Source organism: Tamandua tetradactyla, chromosome 6 (genome assembly GCF_023851605.1).
Source record: "Tamandua tetradactyla isolate mTamTet1 chromosome 6, mTamTet1.pri, whole genome shotgun sequence".
NCBI classification, from domain to species: Eukaryota; Metazoa; Chordata; class Mammalia; order Pilosa; family Myrmecophagidae; genus Tamandua; species Tamandua tetradactyla.
In genome coordinates this window covers 72,451,417-72,476,616 of record NC_135332.1, presented here as the reverse complement: position 1 = coordinate 72,476,616, position 25,200 = coordinate 72,451,417, and the positions used below count along the sequence as shown (strand labels likewise).

The 25,200-nt window shown below is 57.5% G+C and overlaps 1 protein-coding gene across 1 annotated transcript; it reads right to left on the bottom strand.

Moving 5' to 3' along the window:
• Positions 1 to 561: 561 nt before the first annotated feature.
• On the bottom strand, positions 562 to 24,193 carry CARD14 (caspase recruitment domain family member 14). The gene is made up of 20 exons (XM_077166164.1): positions 23,326 to 24,193; positions 21,417 to 21,554; positions 20,104 to 20,429; positions 18,286 to 18,453; positions 17,344 to 17,463; positions 16,192 to 16,317; positions 15,869 to 16,018; positions 14,797 to 14,913; positions 13,692 to 13,828; positions 13,503 to 13,594; positions 11,566 to 11,626; positions 11,191 to 11,383; positions 9,695 to 9,821; positions 9,126 to 9,363; positions 7,532 to 7,595; positions 6,721 to 6,832; positions 5,442 to 5,615; positions 3,341 to 3,462; positions 2,342 to 2,457; positions 562 to 1,723 (listed from the first exon to the last, which is right to left on the bottom strand). Exons 1-20 carry the CDS (start codon positions 23,534 to 23,536, stop codon positions 1,516 to 1,518), a joined length of 3,000 nt encoding a protein of 999 aa, XP_077022279.1. The 5' UTR covers positions 23,537 to 24,193; the 3' UTR covers positions 562 to 1,515.
• Positions 24,194 to 25,200: the final 1,007 nt, after the last annotated feature.

Genomic DNA, 25,200 nt, shown 5'->3' with positions numbered 1-25,200 from the left:
GAGACCTTCTTCATTCTTTGGAGCCCCCAGGCACCTCTGAGCCACCCATAAAAGCTGAGCCTTGCCCTCAAGGGCTCTTCCAAGCCATACTCAGTGTGGGAACAAAGTTCCTTCATTTTAACCAACCTGTGGCCTCAAGGAAGCCTCAGGAAGACACATGGGTTGGTTTCTGGTTATTCTGTTCTGCCTTATTGCATGGATCTCCAGGTTGGGTTTCTACAAAGCCACTGACCCATGCAGGTTCCCCAAAGGTGATGACTTCCTAGACCTGTGGCCTTTATGGACAGAGCTCGTCCTTCTTTTAGAGAGTGTCCAGGAATGAAAATGCCCTTACCCTCCCAGCTTTGTTTAATTCTGCTTAGGTGGACGCCGGCGTCTGTGATACAGACATTTCTCACAGAATGCTCTACCCACCTGGTGAGCAGAGGCTGTACTTGGGAAAACCTAGAAAGAGGGGCTCCTTCCCTAGAGTGCTAGGGAGTCGTCGACTCCATACTGGTGGGGGAAAGGGGAGAGAGGCCAGAGCATTGCAAAAGCTTTTTAATTTAGAAAAACACAGAGAATGTCACTTCCTGAAATTGGTTATGATAAAACCTACCTGAATTCCAGAACAACTTCCTCCAGGGGCCACTGCGGTAACATTTGGTTCCTGATGGCCCCTGGAGTGAGGCGTGAGACTGGGAGGGCGGGCTGGGGTTGGGGTCTAGGGTCTTTTCACGGGAGCCACGTGCCAGCGGCCCCCATCCCTGGAGGTGGAACGAAGATAGCTGGCCTGAAGAGGGGCCGAGGCAGTGCTGGCTTGGGGACGAGGCAGTTCTCAGACCCAGAGGATCCCTGTAGCTGCCTGAGCAGAGGTCTCTGGCCAGGCCTCTCCCAGGTGCCCACTCCGGGTTCTGGGCCAGACGCAGTGGCCAGCAGGCACCGTCCCACCAGGCCGTACTGTTTGCATCACTAAATAAACACATAGCAGCAGCCTCTGTAACTAGTCACCGCAGCCTTTCTCAGCTGTCAGGAGCTGGGTGACAATAAGCATGGGCTGCTGCCTCTGCACCGGACAGGAAGAGTAGGCCTCCTGGCCTGGGCCTCAGTAGGTTTGGAACGAGTCCTCTGATGGGATGAGATGTAAAATGGAAGCGTGTCTGCAGATGGCTTCACCCAGAGACATGCTTAATCGCAGTGATGACAGCGGCGGGGGCTGTAGAGGGAGACATCCCTGCAGCAGAATCACTCCTGGGGTCCCCAGTTCGTGCCATGTGAGCCCTGGGGAGGGCCAGAGAAGGCTCAGACCCGTGAGGCTGCCCCGAAACGAACTGCACGCGCCGTGGTCCAAGGGCAGACCCCCCGGAAAACGGGGAGCTGGCTTCTGGAGAGCTGGGCTTGGGTGGTGAGCAACCCTGCAGCGAGGTCCGCTCCCCCGGCCAGCCCTCCCCACTCCAGTCCCAAGCTTAGGATTTTTAGAGGATGTGTCCCCAAGGACACGAAGGCCCCTGCGGGTCCAGAAGGGACATAGGGGCATCAGTGGGGCCTCTGCTCCGTCCACACAATCTTTTTCTGCTCATCTGCAATGGCCAGGCGGGCAGAGCTGAGCAGGGATTCCAGGTCGCTCCAGCCATCAGCAGCCAGGCTGCTGTGCAGACAGGGTGCTTTGTCCAGCTCCGCTGCCTCCTGCCTGGCCGCCTCCAGCAGTTGCTCTTCCGACATGCCGAGCCGCTGCAGGGCCTTCCTGGAAAAGACAAGGGAGTCAAGAGAGGGCAGACTTCAGGGAGAATGGGGCCCTGGAAGCTGTCCCCAGGCTCAGACCCCCAGGCCAGAAGGCATGCGAGCACATGGCAAAATGCTCCTGGACGAGGCTGGCCCTTCTCGAGGGGACAGAGTGGCCGGTGCAGAAGACTGTGGCATGCCAGCCTGGGCCCCGGATGATGTTCCACTGCTGGGGGGTCCGGGAGCTCAGCTAGTTTACACCTGAGCTCTCAGTACAACAGATGAGAGGTGACAGCAGGATGTCTTTGTTTGTCCCCCAGCTGTAAACCCGAGTGACGGTTTCCAGCATTTTCTTGCCTTGAGCTGACATGGATTAGGACGTGTTCTCTGTGCCCCAGGAAGCTTCTGTAGTTGGGTGCAGGCAGGTCTACGCCTTTACCCCTTAGCTGCCCTCTGGCTCCTCCCCGGGAGAGGGAAGGGGAAACCTTGTCCCAGAAGTTTATGGGGAAACTGCACCATGAGCTGGAACAGTGTGAGTTCCTGGGAACCTCGTCATACACTAAGAGGCACACGCGTGGGTCCCAAGGGCAGCTGGCACACCTGGCTCCAGCTCAGGGTCGCAGGCCCATGGTGCACCTACTTGAGCTTCTTAGCGGCCTTCTCGTTGACAATGACGTGAACGATGATGGGGAAAATCTCCATCCTGTGCAGGGCCCAGACGCCGTCCAGCCGGATGTCCAGGAGAGCGTGGGTGTTCTTCAGGGGAGGGGGAGAGATTTGAATCAAGCTCATGGGCTGCTGCAGGGAGCGAGAGGGGCCCTCGCAGCCCAGGCCGACACGTGGCTCCATGTAAGCCGAAAATGGGAGCTGGTAGGACCAAATTTTGTTATGGAAGTTGGAAAAGAGGATTTTGTGGGTTTTTTCCTTTTCTTTTTTTTTTTTTCTACATTGTATAAGAGGATACTCACTGCACAATCTTAGGGTTTCCACTGTTTGACTTTCCGCTCGGAAAATCTAGAAATGGCAAGCCTTTGGGATTGAGGTGGGCTTTGTCATGGGTTCTCAGAGCCCAGCAATCGGTCGGCTCCGTCTGGCTGCACGACGGGGCCCCCCACCGCTGCTCCCTCACTCTGTGTCCCTACACACTTTACAGTTCACGGTGTGCTCCGTTCCTCATATCTGTTGGAGCCTCAAACAGCCTCACAAGGCAGGCATTTAACAAGTGTATGTTAGGGTCCAGGAAACCAGGCTCAAGGAAGTTCAAAGAGTTGCCCAAAGACAAGAATTGTAAATGGCAGAAACAGGGTTTGGGATTTCCCTGTGATTCCCCCTGGACCCCGAGCTGGAGGCAAAAGCACCCAGCTAAGGTGCCCAGGGCCCTGAGGTAGGAAGCAGACGTCCCCCAGACCTCACTGTCAAACCAGGACTGTCCTCGTCACATTCTGCGTGGCTCTGGGAAGAATGCTCACTGCTTCCGCTCTTAGGGCCAATGCTGGCCCCAAGGCTGGGATCTGGAGAGATTCCCTGCCTTATCCTGCTGCCCTGCTCCGAGGGGTAGGGTTTCCTCCAGTCCAGCCCCCAAGGCCCAGGGGCCACAGCTGCCATCCATCCTCAGAGCAGCCCCTGGGCTGCCCCTCACCCTTTTCACCAGGGACTCCACGGCTTGCCGGGTCACCCAGCAGCGGCCGCCAGGTGCCTCTCTCTCCTGGACGATGTCCCCTCGCTGGCTCCAGGCATCATACTCCTCCTGGCTCAAGTGCTCTGCAGGTGACAAGGAGGGGACATTAGGTGGCTGCGCTGAAGGCCTCTACCCCCACCCCAGGCACGCCCATCAGCTCAAGGAGAAGCTGCTCCGGGGATGCCTGATGTGTCACCTCAACCCTGCTCTCCACACACGGGGGCATCTGTGCCTTGCCCCTAGACCCTAAGGTATCTAGACACACGTAGGCCCTCTGCCAGTGTCAGAACACGGATGGATGGGTGACAGACAGACAGACTGACGGACCCCTCCCTACCCATCGCTTTCCCAAGTTGCAAACTATGCATGCAACTTCCTCCATCTAGAAACCCTCAACTGAACCATTTTCAGCCAAGGGCAGTGTTGTCCCCTGGGGGAACATTGCAGGGTTGTCACAGGGGTGCTCCTGGCATCTGGTATGCGAGTCCAGGAATGCAGCTCCACCCCTGCAAGGGCACAGGACATTTCCCAGAACAAGGAATCTTCTGACCCAAAACACCAGTGGTGCCAGGCTTAGGACACGCTGCCCCAAGTAACCCTCTCTGACAATGCTTCCTTCCTGAGTAGCTTCTTGGGGTTGTGACCACTAGTCCCCCACGTGTGAATTCTACATGTTCTCCTCCTGGCCCGCCCCCTCCCCCTTCCAAGACAGCCCCAGACTCGAGGATTCCAGTCCCCCAGGCAGCTCTTAAGATGGTCCCTGTGTTCTTCAGCTCATTTCCAGACCCTGGATGAACCCTGCTCCAAGCTGGTTCCATCAGCTTTCAAAGATCCTGTCTGATTATGGCTTCCCCCGCTCTAAAACCACCCGACTCCCCATTCCCCACTCTTGTCTCCCCGGCCTCACCCAATACCATCTCCTCCCTGACCTCGATGACCAGTGGTCCCAGCCCCTCGCACTGCCTCTACCTGGACTGCAGCGTGGCCTCATTCCTCTCACAAACTCCTACGTGACCTTCAGTACCCAGCTCCTCCCCACCCTCCCCTCCTTTCTCCAAAGAGCCCATCGCTCCCTGTAGGGGCCACTTCGGACCTTATATCCATTTCCACACTGGCTTACCCCACTGTCCTGCTGCATCTTTAGGTGTTTGCCTCTGTTAGCACTGCTCCCCCACCCTGAGCCTGGCACATAATAAATGCTCATAAGGGAAATCACACAGTAGGTGCTCATAAGGGAATCACACAGTAGGGGCTCAAAGGGCACTGCCTGGACTGTATGTGCTTCCCAGGGTCTCCCCTGCTACCACGAACCCCAGGAGGGTAGGGCAGGGTGCTGCTCATTCCCAAGCATGGACACCTCTCCCCAGCAGCTACTCCGTCAGCAAAGGATGCTCAGAGAAAGAGCTGACAGCTCACGCCTCCTCTAAGCAGCAGGGCCTTCATGCTGACAAAGAGAGACCCAGAGGCTGTCCCTTAGCCCCAGGATACCAACTGGCCCTTCCCCTGCAGGGGCCTCCTCTAGAGCAGATGGCAGCAGGAGGATGGGGGCTTCGGTTGTCTCCACCTGCCTAACTGTACTGGGGGAAATAACGTCCTCCCCAGTTTAGATCCACGCAGAAACTCAGAACATGACCTTGTTTGGAAAAAGGGTTTGGCAGATGTAACTGGTTAAGAGGACCCCTACTGGGCTAGGGTGGGCCCTAAACCCAAGGACGGGTGTCCCCATAAGAAGGTCAGGTGGAGACGGCGAGGCAGAGATGGGAGTGACGCAGCCACAAGCCACGCAGTGCCAGGACTGCTGCCACCACCGGTCGTGGATGGGGAGTGGGAGAGGCAGGAAGGAGCCTCCCCTAGGGGCTCTGGAGGGAGCGGACCCTGCTCACACCTGGACCTAGGACTTCTGGCCCCCAGGCCTGTGGGAGAATGGACTTCTGTGGTTTGAAGCCCCCACGAGCTGAGCAACCTTCCTGGGCTCTGACAAGAGCCAGTGACCATCCTGCGGGGCCGAGCCGGGCCGTGTCCTACTGCAGACAGGCAGGAGGGCGCCCAGGTGAGAGCCTACCTGCCCGGCACTTCTCAAACCCTCGGAGGAGGCACAGCTTCTCGCTCAGGATCCTCCCGACTGCACTGGGTACGAAGAGCACGGGCCGGGGCTGCGTGGGCCTGTGGGGGGTCACCAGCGTGTACGGCTCCAGGGTGAGGCAGCTCTCAGCCCAGAAGCACGCAGCAGCGGGGGCTGTGGGGGGAAAGGCCCGTGAGGGGGCCCACCATAGCTGTCAGCTACCCCGGCCCCTCCCCTAGCCCTGATCAGCTCCCTCCCCGACCCATCAGCTTCTCCCCACCCATCAGCTTCTCCCCACCCATCAGCTTCTCCCCACCCATCAGTTCCTCCCCATGCCCATCAGCTCCCCTCATCCCCATCGATCCCTCCGCCCCCACTGGCTCCCTCTCACCCCCATCAGCTCCCCCCTCTCTGATCAGCTCCCACCCCTACCTACCAGCTACTCCACCCCCATCAGCTTCTCCCACCCCCTTGGCTTCCCCTCCTTTAGCCGGTTCTGAGCAGGAGGCATTCTGTCTGTCTCTTTGCTGCTGCAGCCCAGCACCTAGGACACCACGTGACACACCCTGGGCTCCACCTTTGTGCTTCTTTCTGCATCTCACAGCAACCCCCTCTCCTGGCTGAGCAACTGCTTTTTACCCAGTAGTGAAGTAGCTCAGAGAGCTGGCAAGCAGGCCACACAGCCCGCAGTTTCATCTCACTTTTCTTGTTTGACCCACAAGGAAGACAGAGAAAAGTGGGTTCCTCTCTTCCAAACCACTCTCAACAACCCTTTATAGTGAGCATCCAAAAAACAAAACTCTGCAAGAAGTGGGCACTATTTCCCAGTCTCTCTGTTGCCTTTATGCTGAATTCACTTTGGCTCATCCTCATGGCACAGTTTCACAGGTCAGGGGCATGCGTTCTCCTGACCTCTCACTCTCTGAGATCTCGGGGTCGCACCACTTCGTAGCTATGGCATGGGCAGAGTTTGCTGGTTTGTGCAGTGTGGGGCGTTTATGCAGCTTTCAGGTTTTGACTGCTTTAAAAGGACTGCTGCAGCACCTTTGCACTAATCTCCTTGGGGACTATTTTGTTGGGGCAGATTATAGAAGCAGGAATATTGGCTTTAAAGGATATAAAAGACAAGCAGCTCAACTGCTCTCAGAAAGGCACACAGATATCGATGATGATTCCTTAAAGGCATGTCCTGGCCTAGTGAGCACTGTTACCCTGCTCCCACGGCCCTCACCTCCCAGGTGGGCCAGCCAGCACCCCTACCAGCCCTATCGGGCCTCACCTTCCAGCCTGCTGGGGTCCAAGTGGCCCCTGTAGAAGGCCGAACACAGAGGGCTGGCCTTGGCTTTGTCTGTACTGACAATACGGACCAACTTCTGGGGCCCCCCAGAAGGCTGCCAAAGGGAGGGGAGAGAAGGGGTGAGAGGGGTTGCTGAAGGCACTGACACAGGTAGGCACCACCCCACGAGCCAACGCAGGCTGTGCTCACTGAGCAGCTGGGTGCCCAGTCTCAGTAGCTGGGCAAGAGGTGCATGCGGCGGAGCGGGTCCCGAGAGGGACAGGCCCAGAGGAGTGGACGGGCTACAAAGGGAAGGAGGGCCCCCCGCCCCCACTCTGACAGGCCAGCCCGGCTGCCTTGCAAGAAAAGGCTGCTCCAGCATGTTGCTTAGAAACAACTAGTGCTCAGAGGCTGGCACAAAGACCGTCCCCAAGGGTGCACGGAGCTGGGAGGGAGTAAGAGCGAGGTGGTGACAGACAGGCAAAGGGGTGAACTGGCGGCTGGAGTACAGCAATGGCTGCTTCCCTGGCAAGTACTGGAGATTATCTGTACGCAGGTCAGAGGAGCGTGGTGGCAGAGTGTGCAGAGGCGGCAATGGTTTTTGAGGGTTCCCCAGGGGGACATGGGGCCGGACCACCCTCCACCCAGCCCTGGCCAGCACCCAACCCTCTCTCCCAGCCTACCCAGGTGGGGCTGAGACCCCCAAGTGTGGTGAGGAGCCAATGGTGCTGTGAGCTGGGGGATGAGGCAGGAGGGCCAGGTGAGGAAGCCAGGGCTGCCCAGGATTTGGGAGGTGGCAGCTGGCCACACTCACCTTGCGGGTGGTAGCTCTCTGTTGGGTCATGTCCTCGATGAGGGTGACGAGCAGCTTCTGGGCCCTGCACAGAGAAGGGGAGGCGAGTCTCTGACCCAGTTGCCAGGAGCCACCTCCAGGTTTGGAGGGCTGGGCTAGCAAAGCTGGTCACGGCCCCGGGGGCCAGCCAGCCTCACATCTTTCAGAAAGCCTGAAGGGGTGTTGCTTCAGGTAGCAGGTGAGCAGCACCGTCACTGCGGGTTTCCCACCCACCTCCGGAGATTTGGCTCCCAGGGGGATCCCAGGCAATGGTGTGCTAAGAAGTCTCCCAGGTGGTTCTCATGGGCAGGCAGGGCTGGACCACTGTTTCGAACCTCGCAACTCTCCCAGTGGTTGCCATCACTCTGAACTCTCCCGACTCCAGGGCTGGAGATTACCATTCTGTACTGCATGACTCTAGGGCTGGGGACCACTGTCCTAGAACCTCACAACTCTAGGGTTGGGGTCCATCACTCTAAAACCTCATGATTCCAGGGCTGGGTACCACCATTCTGGAACTTCATGACTCCAGAGCTGAGTACCACTATTCTAGAACCTCACGACACCAGGGTTGGGTACCACCATTCTAGAACCACATAACTTCAGGGTTGGGGTCCATCATTCTAGAACCTCAAAACTCCAGAGTTGGGGTCCATCACACTAAAACCTCATGATTCCAGGGTTGGGGTCCACCATTCTAGAACCTCATGACTCCAGGGTTGCATATCACTGTTCTAGAACCTCAAAACTCCAGGGTTAGGGTCCACTATTCTAGAACCACACAACTCCAAGATTGGGGTCCAACATTCTAGAACCTCACAACTGCAGGGTTGAGCGGAATCTCCTGACTCCATGACTCCCACAGACCTCATCTTAGCATTCCCAGTGAGCATGTTGGAAAGGTAGAACCTGCAGCCCCACCCAGACCTGCTGAATCCCATTCCCAAGCAATAGGATTTGAAATAAGGCTGAGAAGAGCTGGGCCGGGGCACTCCAGGTTTTGACCTTGAGCCTTCGAGATTCCTACAGGTTCATCTAGAATAGTGGTTTGCAACAGGGGCCAATCAGGAGATTAACCATCCCAGTTTGCCTGGGACTTAAGAGTTTCCCATGGCACGGAACTTTTAGTGCTAAAATGGACACATCCCAGGCTAACTAGGATATTGGGTCACCCCACCCCCTGGGGACATTTGGCTGCCAATGTCTGTGAAGGTGGGGGTGGGGGACAGGATGTGCTCCTGGAATCTTGTGGGCAGAGGCCAGGGATACAGCGCACCATCCTGCACAGGTCAGGCCCCCATCACAGAGAATAGCTCGTCCCCAAATGCCAGCTGGTCCAAGGTCGAGAAAACTGATCCATTTTTTTCAATAGAGAAAGTGCCCATCACAAAGAAACTCCACCCTCAGTAGTAACCTGGGTAGGTGGCGTGTTGGGGGCTCCACTTCTTGGGGCGTCTCACCTCTCCCACCCTCTACTCACGGGTGGGCCCTACCGGGACCCCCAAGGCTCACTCCTGGGTGGGAGGGCTTGGCCTGGGGGCACCCCGGCCCCCGCGGGTTGGCAGTGGCAGCTCACTGTAAGAAGTTGGGGATTGTGCCGTGATCCGTGTCCTTCATGGCGTAGGGGCTGACGCGGTGGGCGTGCCAGCAGCCGCGGCCCCGGAACATGGTGTCGGTGACGTGGAGAATGGCGTTACAGGGCACAGCCAGCGCCCCCTCCTCCCGGGCCTCCAGGGCCAGGTTGGCCCGGATGTAGAACGAGTCGCCCGAGGTGGCCACTCTGGCCTCCAGGTCTTGGACCAGCTTCTTATAACCTGAGCAGAGGGCACACACGGGCAGCGGGTGAGCCTGGGCCGGGCACACACGGGCAGTGGGTGAGCCTGGGCCGGGCACACACGGGCAGCGGGTGAGCCCAGGCAGGGACCCCACGTAAGAACGTTCCGGAACACAGGCAGCCCACTCTGGAATGTGAACGAAGGAGAGAAAGAAGGGTCTTCCAGGAAGCCAGTCAACACTAGGGTCAGGGGGTGCCTCTGCAGTCTTGGGGTGAAGCCTGGTCACGAGGCCCTAGACCCGTGGAGATGGGGAGAGGGCCGCTGGGCCAGCAGGGCAGGGTGGCCCCGGGGAGAGGGCCGGGGAGCGTACCTTCCAGGTTGACCTTCACAGACAGGCAGCAGAAGCCGTCCACCCACCCGAGGAGCCCAACAGCCTGCTCCAGCGTCGCGTCCTCCAGGCCCACCTTGAGCAGGGGCTCCGCTCCCTCACAATCAACCTGAAGGCAAAGGGTTCCACCGCCTAAAGCCAGGAACGCTAGGAGGGGGCTGCTGGGGGTGGGCGTGGGGTACCCCTTCTGCAGGGCCAGCTTGCCCTTCCCAGGCAGGGCACAGCCACTGGTGCATCCTTTGCCCGAGACTGAATCGTGGCCTGGACGCAGCTTTTCCAAGCGGTGAGCCACAGGCCTCGGGGCCCACTGTCCACTCTGCTTGTTCTCCATCTTGCTTTAATCTTAGCAGTGGACATATTCGTATAAGAAATGAATTAAGATGCATTTTCAACTCTGTTAGAACAAGGACCTTAGGACGTGTTCTGCAGGTGTCTTAAAGGAATTCTGCTGTGTTAACCATGGTGCACATCTGTGACTGAGACTCCTGAGAGCAGCACTGGGGAAGCTGTGCGGAGTGGGGACTGGGGTTGCACTGGTATCAGGAGCTAGGCAGGCAGGTCACGCCACACTTCCGAGAATGCAGCTGAGCCCGTGGCCAGCACACTCCAAGCCTGAAGCTCGGGGTTCCAGAGGGCCCTGCCCAAGGGCCCAGCTCCAGCCCTGCCTCTCCTGGCCTTCAATCCCCTCCCAGGGACAAGGGGTGAGCCTCAGGGACACGGTGACACCTGCTTTGTCCATTTCCAATCTTTCTTACAAGTTTGAAGTGGAATAATTCTGATTCTAGGCACATCAAACTCATCCCTCCCTGTGTTTCACTTAATAATAACTAATTGGGCTGTGTATTTGTTTTCAGTAGTTTTCTGAATTATTTCCAAGACTTTTTTGTTTTTTAATACTGCACCCCCACCCCTATCAGGAGGCCAGCATTTTCAGGACACTGTACTGAAAAGACTCGAGAGCAGCCCCCAGGCTCAGAGGGGAAGCACCTGTGCGTGGGAGCTTTGCCTTTAGATTGGTTATGAGAGAGGGGACCCGTCAGCCCAAGAAAGACGGTATCAGGTCATCAATCAGACATCTGAGTCAAGTTAGAGCCAAAGGGTGCCTGGGACCCCTCCCCAGCACCTGGGTGCCCCCTCCCCAGCATCAGGTCCACCCTCCCCAGTCCCCAGGTTCCCCCTCCCCAGCACATGGATTCCCCTTCTCCAGTGTCTGGGCCACCCTCAGCCCCACGTCCCTCCTCCCCAGCACTCATGTCCCCCTCTCAGTGCCCGGGTACCCCCTCAGTTCCCAGGTGCCCCCCTCCAGTACCTAGGACCCCCCTCAGTTCCCAGGTGCCCCCCTCCAGTACCCAGGACCCCCCTCAGTGCCCAAGTGCCCTCCTCCAGTGCCCAGGTCCCCCCCTCAGTGCCCAGGTCCCTCTTCCTGGTGGGCCCCCTGTTTAGAGCCCGGAAGGCTGGAGGGGTATTGCCGAGCTCACCCTCAGGACCTGCGTGCCCGGGCGCAAGGCCATCTCGTCCGCCACCGAGCCAGGGGTGACCCGGTGGATGAAGATACCCGTGAGGTTGCCTCCGATGACGCTGATCTGCTCCAGCAACCGGTGGCCCTGGAACGCCAGCACCGCCACCTGGCCCAGGGCCCTGCGTGCCGGCCGGCGCCGCACTGGGAAGCTGCTGCGTGGAGGAGGGGCGCGGTCTGCGGGGTGACCTGGTGTGCACAGTGCCCGGCAGCAGGGGGAGGCCGAGGGGTCTCCCTACCACCTCCAGGTCCCCTCCTGTGGCAAATGCTACCTTCTGCTCTCTGCCACTGCCTTGTCGTGGCTCTCCAGCAGCCCCCGAGGAGATGCCCCACTTACCTTTCTGAGGTCCAGGAGTCCCCCAGGCAGGGCTGCGAGCTGCCCTCCGTCTCAGGAAGGCCTGGAGGAAGTCGAGAGCTTGCCACCGAGCCTAGGGTAACCACGAGGCGGCCCCACTCCTGGAGGTGCTTCGGTCAGCCGGTGCCACCCCAGGCCCATGCCTCACCCAAGCACTTTCCCTATTCCCTCCGAGCGCCCCAGAACCTTTATTCCACCCTGCAGAGCCGCCCTCGGCCACGTGCCTTGTTTCTACATTTGAAGCCGTGGCTGGCATTTGAAAGGCTGGGAGATTGCACCTGAACTCTGGATTTTGAGCCTCATTGGAAAAGTCAGGTCTGGTCTGCCCTTCTGCGTGGTCGCCCCACCCCATCCCACCCCACCCCTGGCCGTCCCCAGGGTCCCCCGGCTCCTGCCTGGGAGGCAAACGAGCACCCGAGTCCAGGGCTATAGGCAGCCTTGGGCCCGGTTCACGCCCACAATCTCGTGATTATATACTTAAGGTTCCCTGAAATTAACTCTACATTCCTGGTGTGTTTGCGGTGATTCCACTCAAAACTGCCATAAAACACAACGTGGCGGGGCATTACAAAGAAGCCTGACCCAGAAAGAGAAATCAGCCTTCCAAATCCAAGCCCCCACAAGCAACACGTTTCTGTCCAGGGCGGCCCCCCCAACTCATCGCTGTTGGAAACAATGAAAATGTGGTGGGGGTGGGCATCACATGACCCTGGGTGCCTGCAGTGTGGTGTCCGTACGCCCCCCAGTGGTTGTGGGCTGAACTGCAGGTGGGCGTGAGACACCACCACGTACTGGCCCTGGGGAGCCGGGTATGCAGGATCGAGGCAGGGGAGCTGTCTGAGAGGGGCTGTGACCTGGAGGAGGACGGCGGACGGGTGAAATCAACACGAGGAGAGATGCCTCCCCACCAGGAGCAGCCTAGACCCCAGGCCTGACACTTTCAGGTGCTGCTGGGAGACCCCGGTAAGGACAGATCAGAGCAGGGAGGGCCCGGGAAAGCATTTAAGGGTGTGTGTGCATGAATGCATGTGAGTGTGTGAGTGTATGAGAGTGAGTGTATAAAAGTGTGTGGAGCACATGTGAGAGTGTGTGGATGCATTTGAATGTGCATGTGTGTGAATGTGTGTGTAAAACTGTGGGAGAGTATACAAGTGTATGAGTGTGTTTATAAAAGTGTGAGTATATGAGTATGAGTGTGAGTGCATGAATATGCATGACAGTGTGGGTGTGAATTTGCATGTGAGTGTGTGTTGGGGCATTGAGTAGGAGTGTACAGGTAATGTTAGTGTGTGTGAATGTGTTGGTAGACGGTGTGTGTGAGAGGGGGTGTGAGTGAGAGAATGTGTGAGTGCATGAGTGTGTGAGTAGGTGTGTGTGTGAGAGGGTGTGACTGGGGTGTGGGGGTGTGGACATGCGTGGACGTGTGGGAGAGGATGTATATACGCATGTGCATGAGTGTGACTTGTGTGTGGACATGTATGTATGAGAACATGTAAGTGTGCATGTGTGAGTATGCGTGCGTATATGAGTGAGTATGAGTGTGCGAGTGTGGGTGGGTGTGAGCTGGTGTGAACCTGGGTGTGAGCATGTGGGTCTGTGTGTGTCGCTGTGTGAACATCTGTTCTGAGTGGACGTGCTTATAAATACCCACCTCGGCCTCTGGGTGAAACAGAAAAGGGCCCCGGTGTCAGGGTCAAGGGTATTGGCTCAGGCAGCCCGGCCATTTGAGCGATTGTAGAGGCCCAAGGCCAGAGCCGCTGCTAGGGTGACTCTGTCTCCACCCCAACCCAGAGAGAGCCCCAGGTGGTCTCACTTGCATCCCTGGAGCTCCCCGTCCGCACTGCTCGCTGTCCCCCCAACCAGGCCCTGGGCCCAGGAGAAGGTCCCTGGATCAGAGTCCAGGGTTGGGGCACACTCACCTGACTTGTCTATGATCTCGTAACCCAGGTCCGTGGCATTGGCCTTGGCTCCTGGGGAGGTGCCCAGCTCAGCTTCCAGGACTCCTGGGCAGCTGTGGAAGCACACGAGGCCTTAGAGGAGGGCGGCCCAGGCCGGAGTCCCTTGGGGAGGCCCGGGAACAGGGTCCCTAATGCTGGGCCTTGACGCACCTCAGAGTCCAGGGGTCTTCCCGGAGGTCCTCTGCAGCCCGCTTGTACAGGGACTGCTGGCTGGGGGGCAGGGGGCTGCTGGAGCGGAAACTGTCCATGGGCTCGCGGCTGGACGCGGCGCTGAGGTCAGACCAGGCCTGAGGCAGGAAAGGGTGCATGAGGTTGGCCCGGCCTGATGGCATTCGCAGCCCCCTCCCAGCCCAGTCCAGGCAGGTGCCCTGACACAGGTCCTTGGCGACACAGGTGTCCTCAGAGTCACACCCACCCACCGTCACCCCAGAGGGGTCAGCCCTGGCTGGGCATCGACTTGCCAACACCTCAAGAGGTCAACTGCTGAGCCTCCTCTGGAAGGCCACATTGGCTGGGGAGGGGCGGGGATGTGAGAGTGGGGTGCACCCCAGAGAGAGAGAGAGAGCAGCCGAGCAGGTGGGAATCCAAGGAGGGACAAGCGACTGATTATGAAGTCCAGCAGGGCAGAGAGCAGGAGGAGGTTGAGTGGGGCTGACTCAGATCCCTGGGGCCTGCAAACAAGTTAGTGGGGCGTGGGGGGGGGGGCCACATGGGGCCAACAAGGGGGTCTCTTCCCGGTTCCACCCCCACCCACCTCTACCAGAAAGCAGTCATGGTTGGACTTCAGCCTGGGGCAGTGGAGAGCCACGGGCAGGTTTTAAACTGGGGAAGGACAGGACTTGATTCCATTTGGGGTCTGGGCAGCTCTGGGACTTTTGGGGCCCGGCATGGCAGGTGAAATTTTGGGTGGCGCGTGTGTGCGCAGTGTTCTCAGGGGAAGACCCATAGCCTTCCGCAGATTCTCAAAGGGGTACACAGGTAGGCAGGGTGAAGCCGCTGCCCCATGGGGTGCCAGGGTGCCAGGGAGGAGGCTGTGGGAACAACCTGGGAAGGAAGCACCAGGTCTGGCAGTAGGAAAGGGACATGGCTTCTCATTCCCTCTTTATTTGACCAAAAGAAGGGAGCAGAGACACTGGGGCCCTGTGACAACCCAACAACATTCCCAGTTTTGTTGGTGCAAGCTGCATCAAGCTAGGCCCTGTGGGTAGGAGACCTTCGTCCCGCACAAGGAGGGGGCGGGAGGGGCTGGCGGTACCTCGGGGGAGCTCAGGAGGCCACCGTCGGGGCTGTCACAGTCGTCCCGTGGGCAGATGGCAAACATCCGCACAAGCCGCTGCTTCTCCCTGGTGCAGGGCTCCCGGGCTCCGGCTTCCTGCGGCAGGACGCGCGGGTTCATTGGGTAGAGTGTCCCCTCGGATGCTCTTGGGTTCTAACAGGTCACCTGCGCCCACCTCCACCCCATGGGCTCCTTTACTCTCATTGCCTCCCAGGTGAAACAATTATGCTCCCACCCTCCAAACCCACGTGGCTGGAAAGCAAGACCCTCAGCCCCGGAGCTCCCAGGAGCTGACCCCTGAGGCGGGAAAGGCAACCAGTCTGATGAATGGTCTTTCTTATCTTTTAGGGAACTTATGCTGCGCTTTACGAGTTCCCCAAATCATACAAACCCCATGCAGGAAATCCGGGGTGGGATGGGGACAGAGCTGATCAGAGAAGAAAACGAAATTCACTCATAATCCCTCTACTCAGAATGAGTACAGTTAGCCTCTTGGTGTCTGTCCTTCCAGTCTTTCTCCTATGCCTGCATATAGGGTGTGAGTCTGACTGACGCGAGGAGGCAGCGAGGGAGGGGAGACGCCTACCCGCCCTCAGGTCCAGGGAACCTCTGAGGGTCTCGCCCACTCACCAGGAGGCAGTGTCCGCAGGGAGGGGCCATAATGATAGTGTTAAAATGACCTTAGCTCTTTGGGAGGACAACTCTCTGTCATTGCACGTTTGCTATGATTCAGCCCTGGGACGTCTGACTTTCAAACATTGCTGGAAGCATCGCTTACAAAAGTCGGGGCTGGCTGCACAGTTCCGTGCACTGCCAATGCCCTCTTTACAAGTTCCGGAACCTTCCGCCAAGTTGCCCCTTTAAGGATGTGCCACAAACACAGACCCAGAGGCAGAGCTGACTCCCGGCTGTGCATCTTCAAAGTTTTACAGCCCTGTCTGCTCAAGGGACGCCCCGGGTGGCTCCCATGCTCGGACCCCACGCGCTGCCTGCCTCCTGCCCCCGCTCCTGCGCCTCCCGTCGGAGTCCCAGCGTGTTGGGGAGCACTCACCCCACTCGGCGAGTCTGCCCGCAGCTTGCAGAGCTGTTTGCGCAGTTCGCAGACCTCGTCCGTCAGCTCGAACACCTTCCGGCGCAGCGAGTCCTTCTCAGTCAGGCTCTGAGAGATCTCCACCTGGGCCCCGTCCCTCGCCGAGTACGCCTGGGGGCCAGGAGGTGGCGGGTGCCCACCCTTTAGACATGCAGGAAGGGGCCGCCGCCCGCTCCTGTTCTGCATTTACCCCGGGCTGTCCCGTGGGCACCAGACAGGGCTTGTGCCAAGCCGTCCCAGCCTACAGCCGTTCACAGCCCCCCCCCTCGGCCTCCCGGGGATACCTGGTCCCGCTCCTTCTGCAGCTGGGCCACTTGGCTCTGCAGCGTGCTCATCTTCTCCTTGTAGATCTCGCAGTCCATCTTGGTTTTCTGGAACTGGAGCAAGGTCTCCTCCTTCTCCTTCCAGTACTGGGCAGAGGAAGGGGACAGGCGGAGGCTTCAGAAGCCGCGGAAGGTGGGGGCGGAGGGCCGGGTGGGATGGGAGGGGGCCAGGACAGGGAGGTGGGTCTGGGGGGGGTGCCAGGGACTTCTCAAGAGCCACTGGGCTGATCACGTTTGGATTTGGTCACCGAAACATGTGTGCGTGTCGCATGTATATTAAACGTCCTGAAATAGATCATTTCCCTCCATCCTGCCTCCTTTCTCCTGTTCTCCCCCAGCCTTTTATAGTGACTCTCACCCCATCCCCCCCCAGGTACTTGAAATCACCCTGTACCTTTTGTTGTTGTTTACTGATTTTTATGTGTCATTGTTTAATTAAAGCATTTATTTTTTCACCCTGTATCTTAATAACATGTTCACCTGATTGCACTTTTCTCACCACCACAGAACTAGACCATAATCTCTGCGGACATGGCTGTGAACTGTGAACTGGCACCTACATAGCCCTGACAAAGGAGTAAATGAATGAATCAATGAATCAGGTAAGTGAAACTGATGGGCTTGTGCATTCCAGGAACCCGCCTTCCTCCCAGTGCAGTTCCTGCCTGAGAGGCAGGTACGGCCAAGGGGTAGGAAAGAGCGGAGGACGGAGGGGAGGAGGGGACGAAGGAGAGGGGAAGGGAAGAGGAGGATAAAGGGGAAGGAGGGGAGGACAGAGGGGAGGAGGGAGGGAAGAGAGAGCAGGGGAGGGGAGGAGGGAATGAAGGAGGGGAGGAGGGAAAGGAGGGGATGAAGGAGGGAGAGGAGGAAGGAGACAAAGGAGGGGAGGAGGAAGGGGAGGAAGGAGAGGAGGAGATGAGGAGGGAGGAGAGGAGGGGAAGGATGAGGGACAAGAGGGGAGGAAGGAGAGAGAAGGAGGGAAAGGAGGGAAGGAGGTAGGGACAGGAAGGAGAGGAGGAGGGGAGGACGGAGCGGAAGGAGGGATCAGAGGGAAGGGAGGAGGGAGGGGAGTGAGCGGAGGAGGGGAGGGAGGAGGGATGGCAGCGTGCCCACCTGCTTTCGCTGCCGCTCGGCGGCCACCGCCCGCTCCCTCAGAGAGTGGAGCCGGTCCACCAGCTCCTGCTTGCTCTCGCGTGCCTCGTCTAATGTCTGCTCCAGGATGTCCTTCTCCGCCTGGTGGACAGAGAGGTCAGCCCGGGACCCCGGCCTTGCCACAGGCCTGCCCCTTGGGGCCCTGAGATGCTGCAGGACCAGCGGTGTAGAGGAGCTAGCCGCATCTCTGCCCATCAGGTGGGAATAAAGGCCTGGAAAAGTTCACCGTCATAAGTGGGAAGCACACCTGGTCTAGGACACAGAAAGCACAGGAAACTGACAACCGCTTACGATGGCAATGCCTCCTTTCAGTCAAGGTTAACTCCCTCTCTCAACACATCTACCAGCGGAGTGCCAAAGCGAGGGAAAACCCATGGGCACTGTTCCCTGCCCCAGCTCCCGCTGCAGAGAGGGGTTTATGGACAGTGGCTGTCTCCTGTGCAGCCGCTACCCTGTGCTCGCTGGATATTTAGTGAGAGAATATTTTGATAAACAAAGCTTTCTTAATGGAAAAGAGTCAAACAAGGGAAGCAAAGGGACTGCGCCATTCCAGGGCATCGGCGTCCTGAACTTCTCTGGTTCCTGTAATTCCTTTCCCCCACCCTCAGGACTAATTCCACCCTTTTTAGTCACCCCACTCCACTCCCCAATATGGCAGCAGGAAACTAGCAGAGCAGGACATTCCAAGGCATGCCCGACAGCATTTAATTCTGTTGCCATTTGGGGCTCTGGGCTCTGGAGAGCATTCGGGGAGGGGGCAGGTGTAGAGAAAGTGGGACCACCAGTTGCCCCATTTTCATCCACCTCTCAGAAAAGGCTCAGACCGGGGCCAAAGGCCAGTGCTGGGGAAATGCCGGCCAGCTCTGGTTGGGAAGTTTCCTGCTGGAGGGACCTGGAACCCACCAGGCTGAAGGTCAGAGATCTGAGCTTCTCATTCTCCTCCTTCAGGCGGTTCAGTTCCTCTCCTCCAGGCTCTGGGTCGCTGGCCAGCCTCTGGGACCTCTCGTGAAATTCCCGCTCGCAGCAAGAAGTCATCTGTACCCTCTGCAGCTCTTGTTTCAGCAGATACAGCTGCCAGGGAGGGGAGACGGATCGATGCCTGGGCCGCTTCTCCACCAGCCCAGCAGCCCGGGGGGGTGAGGCATTCCCCACGCACAACAGGCCCAGAATCTGTTACAGGGTTTTGGCTACTGAATAATGCCAGCCCCTCCAGTAGGAGCAGGGTCTGCTAGTTTTCCCTTCTAGATGCAGGGAGGGGGTGGGGGATTGGGTAGGGTTGCTGGGCTGGGGTCCCGGGGACAGATCAAGGAGCCCTTTAATCTCTGACGTTAAACAGCAGCCAAGAATGGCTGGCCGTGAGCATCTCCACCAGCGTGCTCCCTGGCTTCTCTGCCTTTCCACATTCCACTCAGTACACCAGACGGAGGGGATTTGGATTCACGAAAATCAGTGAGTAAAAGAAAGAGACAAGGCAAGTCAGGCGGGGCAGACATGCTTGGCAACACAGTCCCTGCAAGGACCGGCAGCCCTTATGCGAGTATGGGCATCGGGAAACCACCTGGCCGGGTCCTTGCTCTCTTCCTGCTGGACCGTGAGCCAGCCCGGGCACCTGAGGAGAAGGCCCTGCCTGCCTTTTCCCCGTAAGGAGAACCCAGTCTGTATCTCAGGCTGGAGTTTGGCTCTCACTCCTGGGCTGAGGTCAAGCAGAGAAGGAAGATCATTTCCACTTGGGCTTTTTCCCTCCCAACTCCTTTTAAGCAAACTCTCATAAGCAATTATTGAATTCCTCCTATGCGGCAGCTGGGTTTGGACATGGAATATTCTATGTATTCAAACAAGAAAATCAAATCATTGGGAGCTAGGAGTGAAAGCCAAAGGAAACAAATGAACCTAATTATGCTTCAAACAAATGTCCTAAGGATAAGGAAGGGAGAGCGAGAGAGAAAATGAGCAACGCAATAACCTATGAGCACAGTATCTGACCACAACCCTCAGCCTTGGGCAGGGTCGGGGGGTGAATACAAACCCTCAAGCTTCCTACTGGGTTTGATTACTGTTGGAAGATGGGCAAAGCGATGCTGAGGTGTTGTAGCTAAACTCCAGGAGGGAGCTAATGAATAAGTGTGTCTACATTGGGAGCTGAGGTTCTGCCTGTGCAAGGAAGGGCGCACAACCACGGAACGGGAAGCATCCAGATGAGAAGTGTGGGAACTCATGATTTGTAAAGAATGCATGTGTAGATGCATACTTGTGTGTGCACACATGTAAGCATGCATGTGTGTGCATATGTGTGTATGCTTGTGTGTGCTCAGACATATATGTGCATGCATACTTGTGTGCCTGTGTATGTGGTGACACTTGTGTGTACACATGGATGTGTGCATCGTTGTGTGAACACATATGTATATGTATATTTGTGTATGTGTGTATACTTGTGTATGTGCACATGGATGTGTGTGTACTTGTGTACACACATGGATGTGTGTGTATACTTCGTGTGTGTGGAGGTTTATGTTTCATAGCTCTTTCTGCTGAATCGGCCAAGAAGCACAGGCAGCCCAGCAGCAGTGAGGGTAGCCAGCACCCAGTCTTGGTCTCTAAACAAAACCAGGGCACCCCCACGGAGGTGGCTGACCCCGGGGCAGAGGGGCGAGCTACAAGGTGGTCCCAGGATGGAAATGACAGGGGGTGCGTGGGGACCCAGCCGGGCTGCCCACGCACCTCCTCTTGCAGGCCGCGGCAGCGTGTGGTTGCCAGCTCTTTCTCCTCCAGGACGCTGCTGTAGCGCAGGGACAGGCCAAGCATCTCGTCCTTCAGCTTCAGCACCTCGTGGAAGTGGGCACTGACCTCACGCTTCATGCGGCCGTGGTCGGCCTCCAGCTCGCTCAGGCCCTGGACCCGGGCCTCTGCCTGGCCCAGCTGTGCATGCAGCTGTCGACAGCGCTGCAGCAGCGCCTCCTTCTGCCCCTTCTCCTGGCTCAGCTCCTCCTGCAGGCTGCCGATGGCCCCAGCCAGGCACTCGGTCAGCTTGGACGTCTCCATGAGGCCTGCGGGGGGAGTGGGCGGTGGGCTTTGGCGACTCTGGGAGCCTGCGCCCAGACGCTCCAGTAGGACTGACCCTAATCTGCTGGTCTCACTGGAACACTTCCTGGTCCAATGAGAATCACATTTTGGCTGGATAAATGGTGCTCATCGTGACCTACTTCCCGTGGCACAAATGAAGACGCTTCCCAGGAGACCCCCGCTTGCTCAGGCCCAGCCCTCCCGTCAGCTGAGCCATGCTCAGTGCTGACTCCTTGCAATGTCATCTAAAGAAAACGTGTCAGGGAACACAAATCTGTATAACAGAACCCTGAAAAGGGAGGGAATGTTGCATTATATCAACCACAGTTTTGAGTTACAGGAGCTCTACCTCTTTCAAAAGCACCTCCAGGGAAGCCTAGAATTACTAAATTAGCCAAAGCAGCCTATTTTCCACCAAGCAGGAGTTAACTTTTACTTAAATGGTGAGCAAAAGTGCAAAAGGCTGCTTATGAGCTTGGACTACCCCCACCCCACCACCGCCCTAGCCCGTGTCCCCCGACTCTGTGTCCTTGAGTGTCATGGCTGGGACGCTGCAGCTTGGTGGCCCCTCCCTCTCTGAGGCAAAGGCTGCCTCGATGGGCTTTTCTAAGGACCAGAGACGCTTCCCCTTTGCCTGTACCCCTCAGATGCAGGCTTTTGTACCCCACAGGGGTCTCTTCATGGTGCTGGGTAATGAGAGCAGACCTGTTTTTTTCAGAACTCAAGGCCCAATGGGCTCCTTCTCCAACCTGCCCTCAATATGGCTGGGGTGGGGGTGGGGGGTGATCTTTTCACCCCCAGGGCACTGGGCACAGGACAGGGGGCTGCAGGGGTTCAGAACCATGCAAAGGCAAGGAGGGACCCCCACACACACAAACATACACCCATTTATCAGGAACCAGAGGGTCCTCAGAAGATCATGCCTGGGGGGAGGGTTCTGCCAGCGCCCCCAGTGGAGACGCAGCTCTCACCACTGAAGTTGCTGAAGTCCACGGCGGGCTGCAGGCCAGTGACAAGGGTGTAGAGGTCAGGGTTGTGGAACTTCAGGCTCTCCAGGAAGGCGACGGCCCCGTCCTTCCCACGAGTCTTGAGCAAATCCAACAAGTGCCCTTGGGAGAGAGGGATGTCCTTTTAACTGACGAGGGGGCTGGGCTGGGGGCTTCCCCACAGGGGGAGCGGGAGCAGGAACCCCATACGTCTAAGAATTGGGAGGGGAGAAGTTTTCCAGGATCCCTGGGATGGGCGGGGGCCCCCCCTGGTCTCGAAGGCTCCCTCTATCCACGTGGGTAGCAGGCATCTTGAGGAAGGCAAACCTGATATTAACTGAGCAGCTACTACGACCCAAGCATAGAGGTGGGGACACAGGATGAAAAAGCTGATACCCCCTCAAAGAACCTTCCAGGTGCTTTGGTGGACATGCCTTGAAACCCGGTCCCACTGCTAAGCTATATGAGCTGCGGGAGGGTGAATTTATCAGGCACTCTCCAAAGGAGAAAGGAGCAAACCGCAGCACCTCCAGGGACCCAGCCCCAGAGGAGCCTTGCAGGGCCTGCACGTCCAGGACCCGTCTCCATCTGTCTCAGATGAATTCATCTCCCCTGTATTGGCCATAAAGACTTTTCCCAGATACATAAGCCAACACCCACCAATGTTATAGTGTTTATAGCTACCACTTAGTCACCCACTTTCTATGGCCCAGGCTTTGCACAAACAGCAACTCATTTCATCCTGCTAACAGCCCCATAGGTAAAGGGTAAGCACCCCTGTTTTTGAATGAGTAAATACTGCTACCCAGACAGTCAAAAGCAAGTCGAACACATCTGTCATGGGTTGATGAGGGGCCCCCAAAAGACATGACCACCCAGAACCCGCGCGCGTGATCTTATCTGGAAATTGGGTCTTTGCAGATATGGTTGAGTTAAGGGTCTCAAGATAAGCTCATCCTAGTTTAGGGTGGGCCCCAAATCCAAGGACAGGTGTCATAATAAGAAAAAGGAGAGGGGGTGCGGTCATAAGCAGGGGAGCACTGAGGATTTCTGAGAGTCACCAGAGCCTGGGGGAGGCAGAAAGGATTTTCCTCAGAGCCTCTGGAGGGAGCCCAGCTTGGATGACACCTTGATTTTGGACTCTGGCCTCCAGAGCTGTGAGAGAATACATTTCTGTTGTTTTTGAGTCACCACAATTGTGGGACTTCGTTACAGGAGCCCAGGAAGCTAATACGACCTCATACCTAACCAATTTGCTGGTGGTATAACTGGAAACCAGTGCCCTTGGCTTTAAGAGAAGAAACAGCTCAGAATTCTTGACACTCAGCTTTTGCAAGCTGCTTTCTTTAGAGCTACGTGCCAGAGATTTTACTAGAAGCCTTGGGTCTGCTGACTAAGGAGGGCCTCTGAACGCTACTCCCACAGCCGTGGACCCCAGACCCCAGGCTGCAGACGCCTGTCAGTGTGGCAAGGACCAGCCCCGGCCGGCCACCCGGCTCAGCCTCAGGGGTGCACAGCAGACTCTGCAGCCCCCCCCCAAGTCTGGAGCGCTGACCCCTTGGCATTGCTCCTTAAACACTCTTGAGCTCTGCAGCATGAGCATTGAGGGGTGAGGCCGAGGGCGCCCCAAGGGTAAGCAAAAGAGGCCAACCCGAAGGCCAGATCCCGCACTGGTGCATTCCGGTGAAATCCAGAACAGGCAAACCCACAGAGACAGGAGGCAGGCTGGTGCTCGCCCGGGGCAGGACTTGGAGAGCTGCGGGAGCGCGGGTTTCCTTTGGGGGTGGGGGTGGTGGAAATGTTGAACAATTGGCAGTGGTGGCGGTAGCCCCCCACGCTGCGAGAACCCGAAACCCGTCGCTGCTCGGGGTGGGCACTGCCCCGCGGGCCTCACCGACTCTCATGGCGTTGTTGGTGAACCTGGCACTGTGCAGCACCTCCTCCTCATCCAGCTGGCCCAGCACCTTGGCCTGGCGCAGGTAGGGCGTGAGGCGACTGGGGACAACCCTGCGCACGACCTCGTGGCGGTGGCCATCCATCATCTCCCACAGTGTCTCCTCATCCAGGGCCGTCAGTGCGGAGTCCGTACGGCATAGCTCGGCCATGGCCGGGCGTGGGGGGGCACCCGGGAGCACCTGGAAAAGGGCACGCTCGGCCAGGCGTCCTCAGGGGGCCGGCAGGACCTGGCTTGCAAGCAGAGAAGGAAATGCCCGGTTCAGGGAGTGGGAGGCCCACCCCACCAGCTGACTGGAGCCTCCACCCCCGTGTCACTGCCATCAGCACGGGTGCCATCTGGTGCGCCCCTCCACCTGGAGCGCTGGGTTTCGGCAGACTGCATTTACCTGCAAAAGCACAGGAAGCGGCTCCTGGCTCAGGGAACCCATTTCCCGAGGGAGAGTGACATCACACACAGACCCACTCTCTGCTGGGTCTACACCGTGACTTCTCAGCCAGGGCAATGCATTGCCTCCTGGGGCTGAGCATTCTGACCTTCCCGTATGGCAGGCGCAGAGACACTTAAACAGAAGTGCAGTGCATCGGCCAGAATTTTGTGGGAGGGCAATTAGAGAAAAGAAGTCTATAAAGGTTTCTTTGGGGTGAAGATTAAACGAGGTTAGGAGACTCTGCCCTAGAATCTGGAACAAGCAGGGCTCTCGGGGTGATGGACCCCGCAGCCTCGTACCCCCATCGGAAGGCAGAAGCGGGGCTGGTGGGCGGGTTTGAAACGGTGCCAGCATGGAAAGCACAGTGCTTTCATTTGCTGGGGCGGACCCTTGTCACTTTTCAGCATCTGAAACCCCTCTACTTTGGAGGTAACGCTTTTTGCAAGGGGCAGGTGGGTCCTCCTTTCCGCTCAGCGATTGAGGTGAGCAGATGCTCCTGACCCCATTCCCGGCGGCTGTAATGCCATGTGAAAGCACCTGCCCAGGGCTGGAGACCTGTGCAGGGCAGGTGGGGAGGGCTCGCAGTGTCAGCACCATGTCCCAGGCACGCGCCCGGCAGGGACACCTACTGCACGTGCCGTGCAAAGAACTCAAGACTCCTCAACCACTCTACACCACGTCCCTCGCTCAGTGACCTTTTCGATTTTTGTCGCACCTGCTTTCCGCCTGAGCGCTAAGCCTCCAATGCACCCAGTCTGTATGAGTGAGTATCACATTCTTTAACCTATTTCTAAACAATAGCGTCCATCAAATCATGTCTTGCTGTCAGCTACAGAGTTTCCTTAAAACAAAATTAGAGCAAATAAATATTATTAAAAGTGTTACAGTTCTGAGAAAATAATGGTGCTAGTGCTACACCATGGAAATACTGCTTCATACCTTTGTTCATGAAATGTCATTTTTCTCAGAAGCAAGACTACCCGAGAGAATGCCTGTCCGGACAGAGAGGAAGAAAGCCATCCGGATCGAAAGGGAATCCAACAAAGGGCTTTGGAGTCGGAGCAGAAGGAGAGGCGCGCAGCAGTGCAGGCTCCGGGGGACGAGGATGGAGGGGAAGTACAGGCTTGTGTTAAACCCATGTAAGGCTCCCATAGTGACTTTTTAATCTCCATCTATGTCCTTGAAATAAAGTTCTTAAAACGAAAAGGACTTGGTTGCTTATTGGGGGCACTGGATGGGGGTGAGAGGTCACCTCGGAAACTCTCCTGGGTAGTGCCAGAGGCGCTCTGTCTTGGACAATAGCTCTCGACAAGGTGGGCACCTCGGGGAAGGTGAGAGAGGAGTGACACTTGGTAAAAGCACGTTATAGAAAAAATGAAACTGAA